General features: G+C 39.2%; 1 protein-coding gene across 1 annotated transcript in view; it reads right to left on the bottom strand.

Annotated features, from left to right (window-relative positions):
- The window catches only part of LOC138176406 (SUN domain-containing protein 5-like), a gene marked incomplete at its 5' end in the record, with an annotated part of 37,001 nt that overhangs the window by 14,973 nt on the left and 14,177 nt on the right, over window positions 1-7,851 (bottom strand). Inside the window, 3 exons of the mRNA XM_069107200.1 lie at window positions 146-224; window positions 4,122-4,230; window positions 7,512-7,546. Coding sequence (XP_068963301.1) covers window positions 146-224; window positions 4,122-4,230; window positions 7,512-7,546 — 223 coding nt within the window. The remainder of the gene's footprint in view (window positions 1-145; window positions 225-4,121; window positions 4,231-7,511; window positions 7,547-7,851) is intronic.

Here is a 7,851-nt window from a genome sequence, read left to right as displayed (position 1 = left end):
TTCCTTCCTTCCTTCCTTCCTTCCTTCCTTCCTTCCTTCCTTCCTTCTCTCCCTCTTCTGTTATTTCTAAGTTGGGCTTAGAGGAGGGGAAAGATGATCTTTGGGAGTCTTTGCTAGCTAACCCAAAGAGGCTCTGATTACATACCAATAGATTTCAAGGCATAATCAGGCTTTTCAATGTAGTCTCCTTGTATCTTCTTCATTATGTTCTGTGCCACTAGCTCCTAAAGGTAAAGAAAATCCAAGGTGTATATTTGAGCCATCTCATATGTTTCCATCTTTGTGCTCATTCCTAGGAGATAACATTTATATTCATTTGATATGTCTCTATATCCAAACCTTTGTCACACACTGCCCATCTGGAGAGATGACAGCACGGAGACATCATTAGTAGGGCATGTTTTCACTGCAGAGCAGTAGGGAAAGCTAAATCCTACTGCCTGATCTCCCCTTTGTGACCCAGGAGATGGGGAATGGGACTCAATAAAAGACGAATGTTTGGCACTGCATGGTGTGGTGGAAAGAGTCCTGGGTTAGGAATCATCATACTTGGACTCAAGGATCGATTCTGCCACCAGTGATATGTTTGACCTGGACTAATTCATTACCCTTCTCTAGGACCTAATTTCCTCTTCTGGAAAAGGAGGGGTTGGGTTAATTACCTCTAAGGTCACTTATGTGATATTTTATGTTCTAAAGTCCCTTAAGTAGTACTATTAAATATTGGAAGGAAACTGGGTCAGGAGAAGACCTGGGTTTGAAGCCAGGTTTTACTATTTACTAACTATAAAGGGAGAAAGGCAGAGCCAAGACGGTGGAGCAATAGGAAGAAGTACAACGAGCTTTCCCAAAAAATTCCTCCGAATAGATATAAAAATGCACTAGACCAAACTATGATTGGGAAATCAAAGAAAAAGTCACATTGAGTTATTTTTTCCAGCTCAGGTTTGCATAGGGATATAGACAGAGAAGTCTGTGGACACTGGGGATGTGGTCAGGAGTGCACACTCTATGTAGCATTCCTATACCCAAGAGATGAAAGAAGACTGAGGTTGTGCATCAGGTAAGATGAGGTATCAGATCTATATTTGGGCAGTAAAACCTCATGCAGAATGTGGGAACAGGGGTTGACTGGGTGATTTGTTGCTTACTACCCAGTTCCAAGATACAGGGTGGATTGAGGAGGGGATCTTCATGTAGGGGTGGTGTTCCAGGGTAGGGAAGAATTGTAGGCCGTGGACTGTGTTTTCAGAATCAAGCAGCAGTTGTCTAACTTGGACTCTAAGAAGTGGAGTCTTGGTTCTAGCTTCCAGTCCAGTCTGGAGCCTGGAGAAGAGTGATCAAGGTAGGAATCTCAGGCCAACCAGAAACCTGAAGTTTTATTGCTTACAACCTGCAAAGCTCTCCAGTTGAATCACAGTGGCTGAGTCAAACAGTAGTCTACTAAATCTCCAAAGGAGGCAAATCCTATTGCTTAGACCCAAGCCTATGTCAAAAATTTGCCAAATTCAGACAAAGGGAGCAGTGATTAAACTTATGCTGGACCAGTAGACTTTGGGAGCATGGAAACCTTGAAGATTCCCAGTTTGAGCTGTCCTTTAGATTCTAGAATAACACAACATTAAATATCTCAATAAAACAGAAGCACGACCAGTCCAATCATTCCCTCCAGAAATGCACAGATCCTGTATAGGATAAAGTCTGGAAGAATGAGCAAACAGAAAAAATAGTACCACTATAAGAAGCTATTATGATGACAGGGACATTTGAGACACAGATCCAGAAGAAGAGAATAGCTCCAAAACATCTGCATGCAACACCCCAAAGAAAAACACAGTGTGGGCACAAATTCAACTAGAATTCTTAGAAGAGATTAAGCAAGAATTAAGAAAAAGAGTTTAAAGATATTTTTATAAATGAAATGAACACTAGAGGAAAACAATTGGAAAACAAATGAGTTATGGAAGAAGTAATTGGGAAGGAAATGAACATGTCACAAAAGTTGCAAAACCTTGCCCAAGCAACAAACTGTCTAAAACTTAGAATGATCAAAAGTGACTTCATGAGAAAATAAGAAATATTAAAATAAATATTTTTATTTATTACTTCATAAGTTCTCCTGTATACTTGTTATCTTTTTACAATAAAGAGATGACACAAAAATGTATATATATGTATTTATAGATACATACACAAAAATAAAATAAAATATTAAAATAAAGTAAGAAAAATAGAAGAAAATATAAGTATCTCCTAGCAAAAATAACTGACCAGGAAAACAGATCAAGGAGAAAAAATTTATGGATCATCAGACTATTTGAAAATTATGACAACCCCCCCCCCTAGACATCATAGTTCAAGAAATCAAAAGAAAAAACTATACCAAGGGCAAAATGGAAACAAAGAATCCACCAGTCACCTTCTGAAAGAAACCCCAGGATGAAAACTCCCAGGAACATTGTAGACAAAATCTAGACTTTTCAGGTCTAAGAAAGATATTTCAAACAATCATAAAGAAAGAATTCAAGTGCCTAGTAACCACAGTAAGTATCACATGTGATTTAGCAGCCCCTACCTTAAAGGGATGGAGAACTTAAAAGACTATATTCCAGAAACAAAAGGCAAAGACTGACAGTCAAGAATAACTTACTCAGTAAGAATGAATATAATGCTGCAAGGGAAAAATGTATTTTTTAAAAAGTAGAAGACTTGAAGCATTCCCCATAAAAGACCCAAAACTGCATAGAAACTTTGAAGGGCAAACATGGGGATCAAGAGCAACATTTACATGTATGTAAGCTGGCTTACATTCTAATGAGGAGATAATGTATGTGTCTCCTCTGAGCACAGTAATCATTAGGATCATAGAGGGAGTCTAATTAAGGAGAAGGCCTGAGAGTGTTATGTCTTAATGATTTTAAAAAAATATGAAGGTTGGGAAGAGAAATACCCTGTGTGTGGGAGGGTGGCAAGAGAGAAAGGTTAGGAAAAATTATCTTATGTGATCAGTATGTGAAAGTACAAGTCTATATAAGCAAAGGGTGGGGAGGGCAGTTGACTCGAACTTCATTTTCATCAGAACTGATCAAAGGAGGGAAGAATATATATATATATATATAAACGTATATATATGTGTATATATGTATATATATGTGTATATATATACACAATTGGATACAGAAATACATTTTTCTCTACAGAGAAATACGATTGAAAGGGGTGGGGTGGAGGGGGGAGGAGAATGGAGAATTACTGAGAAGGTAGATTAAGGGAGGGTTAGTCCTAAACAAAACAAACTCTAAGAATGTATACAAATATTTATAATACATTTTGTCATGGTAAAGAACTGGAAAGTGAGAGGGGTCCATAAGTTGAAAAATGACTGAAGAAGTCATGTTATATGAATATGATGGAATACTATTGTTCTGTGAGCAGTGATGACGGGGATGGTTTCAGAGAAACCTGGGAAGACTTGTATGAATTGATGCAGAGTGAAGTTAGCAGGACCAGAACAATTTATACAAAGACAACAATATTGTAAAATCAAACAACTTTGAAAGACTTAGGAACTCTAATTAGTGTAATGACTAACCATGATTCCAGAGGATTAATGAGGAAAGATACTATTTACCTTCTCATAAAGAGGTGAAAAACTCAAACTACAAAATTATGTGTATGTGTCTAAGTGTGTGTGTGTGTGTGATGTCTCCACATGCACTTGATAAGTTCTCCTGTATACTTATCTTTTTACAATAAAGAGATGACACAAAAATGTATATATATGTATATATAGATACATACACATACATACATATGTATATGTGTGTTTTTGGACAGGGCCAATGTGGAAATTTGTTTTGCTTGATTATATATGTTTATAAGAGGGGTTTATTTTTCTTTCCTTGTCAGTTGAGGGGTGAGAGGATATGAGAGGAAGAAAAGGTAGATTTTTGTTGATTAAAAAATAACATTTAATTTAAAAAATTATAAGTGTAGGGAAAGTCAATTTTGAACCACGTGGCCTTCCTGGGACTCCCAACACAACTGTGGTTGATAGGTGTCATGAGAAGAGGCAAGACAAGAAGGGGCAAGATGATTATGTCATGCCTTACTTGACTCACCTCATTAGACATAACTTTCACTTCTTGGATTTTGGCTGAAAGTTGTTTCATGAGACTGTACAGGGCTTGGATTTCTTCTGCATGTTTTCTCACCTTCTCCTGGCAATGCCTTTTTGAGGAATGAACACAAGAGCTAAAAGGTGAATCTAAGTCTGACCAGGCAATAGTTTACAAGCAAAAAATCTAGAGGTATGAGTAGGCCATAAGCTTCACATAAGTCAACGAGGTGAAGCAGCAGTCAAAAAAGCCAGAGTGATCTTAGGCTGCTTACTTATGTCTAGAATGGAGGAAGTGATTGCTGAGTCATATCTGGTCAAAGCATATTTGGCAAATTGATTCCTGTTCTAGGAACCATACTTTTAGGAAGTATATTAACAAGCTGGGACACATCCAGACAGAACTGTAATTAGAAGTTCTGGAGCCAGGATGGAGGGGGAAGACAGAAGGAGATCCTATGGAGAAATCTCAGATGTTGGGACATAAGTCCCCATAGGGGAAGAACATATCTATGGTCATTGCAGGGATAGAGAAAGTAAGCATGCCTTCTGGTAGCTATTAAACAATTTATTTTTGAAAGCTGATGCTATTTATTTTAAATAATTATTTTTGCTAACTAGATGCTAAGTTCAATTGTTTCTATTTGCTGAAAGAGTCCAAATGCTGTCATTCCTCTTTAAATTTCAGGTGCCTGAGGCAAAGTTCTAATTGCCTCAGCATAGTTATTGTTCTTCTTTTAGAGGAGGTGACTTAAGGGACTGGAGACTGTGTTGCACATGAATTGGTTCAAGTGGCTGAACAGACTGGAGAAAATATAGAGGAATATAATTGCCATTGTAGGGCCTTTTCTTCTACATTGTTTCTGTCACCTATCCAACCCATACCTAGGTAGCTATCCTCTTTCCCACTAGTATGAAAAAAATACTAATACTAGTATTCAGACAAACAGCATTAAGGGACTTGCCCAGGATCACACAGCTAATAAGTGTCTGGGGATGGATTTGAACTCAGGTCTTCCTGAGTCCAAGCCTGGTGCTTTATCCACTGGCCCACCTAGTTGCCTTGTGGAAAATAAGTGGGATTAAATTACTGGATCATAGATTTAAAACAGAAAGGAACCTGAAGGATTACTGAGTCCAAACTCACTTTATAGATGAGTTTAAATGTCTTGACCAAGGTCACACAGGTCATAAGAAACAGAGCTGATATTTAAACCAGTTCTTTGGCCTTGTTTTACTTGGTTCCAGAGGACAGAACTAGGGACAGCGAAGGTGTTGAGTGGATGGTTAAAGTTCCTAATATAAGAGAAGCCTTCTGAATGGTCAGACTTGTCCCAAAATGGATGCAATGAGCTTTCCCAAAGGATGAACCTTACCTTTCCTTGTCTGTAAGATTGGGATAATAATAGCAATACTACCTGTCTCACAGGGCCATTGCACACATTGAATAAGATAATGTATGTCAAAAACCTTACAAATTTCAAAAAAATATACAAGTGTCAGTTATTGTGGTCATTATTTAAATGAAACCTGAATACATTTTTTTTGTAGTGATGGTAGAGAATGACTGCCAAGGTATGTGTGGGATTAAGGTGACAGAAATAATGTAGGGGAAAAAGCCCTAGATTAAGAGAGCATTTGGATATCAAGTCTAGCTTTGTTCCTTATTATGTCTGTGACCCTGGGCAAGTCACTTTTTCTTAGATCTCCACTTCCTTCTCTCTAAAATGGGGATTTCACTTAAATAGTCTTTGAACTCCCATCTAGCTCTCAGCCCTATGGTCTTATGACCTCTGAGGTCTCTTCTAGCCATTAGGCTCTAGGTTTCTGTGATGCTTTTGTGTGAGGTTTAGCAATGCCATTTGGGTCACCTTTACAAGGTTAGTGACCCAGGGTCAGTTTACTGTTGGATTCTAATATCCCTGATCTAAAGCTGGAAGTTCAACCTTGTTATTTTACATATGAAGAAACTGAGGCCTAGAGATATTAAGTGATTTGCCCAGGATTGCAGAGTTTATAAATGTTTGAGGTGGGATTAGAACCCAGGTCTTTCTGGCTCAATAATCTCTAAGGTCCCTTTCAATTCTAAGTCTACGATCCAGTGATTTAACTCTACTTATTCTTCTGCATAAGAATTTGAAAATATGTGATGGGCAATTGTCCATCATGCAGTCTCTCAACAGTAATTGGCTCGTTATTAGTACTCATTGCTCTCAAATGTTAGGTGGTGATTCAGTTATGGCCTCATGGCTTGCATATCTAGAGAGTCCAACTGAAGACAAGATCAGCAGGGCTTTTAAAACTCAGTTATGGGATTTGAGTTCAGCTGTGGCCTCTGACACTGGCTGTGTGATTCTGGGCAAGTCACTTTACCCCAATTGTCTCAAAATACCCCAACACTCAATTATGCTTTTTGGAAAACATCAGTGTTTAAGGGTTCCATGATTTCTTCCATGTAAGCCTTCACTGACACAGAGAGCAGTTTTTCCATCACGCAAAGATGGTCTTCATGAGTTGGTTTGGCTGATAAATCCGTCTTCCATTGGCTTTCTTCAGGGCAGTGACCTGCTCCATACTTATGCATAGTATCTCTCGGACAACAGACACAGTCCATGTCAAATAACTAAGAAGAACCGCAGGATCCATGTATGGATTTCTCTTATCCATGATCTCCTGTCCATACAGGCAACTCAGACTCCATTGTACTTGGGCCTTGGTGCCCTTCTCGGTGTAACATGATTGACCCGCTCCTCCCAGCAGGAAGATGTTGACTTGGATTGCTTTTTTTCTACCAGTGGGGATGTGTATACATGGATACAGCCACACTATCTCAAATGTTTCCTGGACCACACGTATAAGATGGGTTTGAGGGACTTTATCTATGGCCAGGATTGGGGCCCAATCTGTGTCTAGGATTAAGACTTAGTCTTTAGTAGGGGTTAGGTTTCAGTCTATGATGGGGATTGAGCTCAATCTTTTTTTTTTTTTTTTTGCTTTTTGGAAGCCAATTGGGGTTAAGTGACTTGCCCAAGGTCACACAGCTAGTAAGTGTTAAGTGTCTGAGGCCGGATTTGAACTCAGGTCCTTCCTGATTCTAGGGCCGGTGCTCTATTCACTGGGACACCTAACTGCCCCTGGGCTCAATCTTTGATCAGAGTTAGCATTCATTCTTGAGCTTGAGGTCAGAGTTCAGTCTAGATTGTGTTGTCTAGAGTAGAGTCAAGGGACAGAGATCTGGTCTGCCCTGGTGTTTGTGCCTCAGATTATGCCCTCATTTACAATATTCTTTAATATCTGAGCTGACTGGCCAGCAGCCTTGTCTGTGTCTATGTCCTGAGTGACACTAACTTGGATTGAGCAGGAAGTTGTGTTTTCCTTAAGAAATCTCTCTTACCTTAGTTCATTGAGTGAAGAAATGGAGACTTTGACCTAGGAAGGCAAAGGAGACACAGTTGGTTATTTTGTTCCCCAGCTTCCAGTCCCTCTTTTGGATGGATAGAGCAGGGTGGGTAGTCAGTCTCTAGAGAGCTGAGTGAGTACCTTAGGGTTCTAGTGTTCCCTCCCCAATTCCTTCCCTGGAAAGGGGCCCACAGGAAATCCCTTTCTCTCATAGCCCATAAAGCCAAAAGGATGAGCAGAGTTGACTATCTCTACCCTTACACAGTCATTTAATCATCAACAACCTTAGGCCCCATCTCAAGACCAAAATATTATGGTATTTAGAGCTCAAAGAG

The sequence above is a fragment of the Petaurus breviceps genome, unplaced genomic scaffold, assembly GCF_028583685.1.
Source record: "Petaurus breviceps papuanus isolate PSGF00001 unplaced genomic scaffold, PetGlider_PUasm1.0 88707, whole genome shotgun sequence".
In the NCBI taxonomy this organism is placed as follows: domain Eukaryota; kingdom Metazoa; phylum Chordata; class Mammalia; order Diprotodontia; family Petauridae; genus Petaurus; species Petaurus breviceps.
This window is presented reverse-complemented; position numbering and strand designations above follow the sequence as displayed.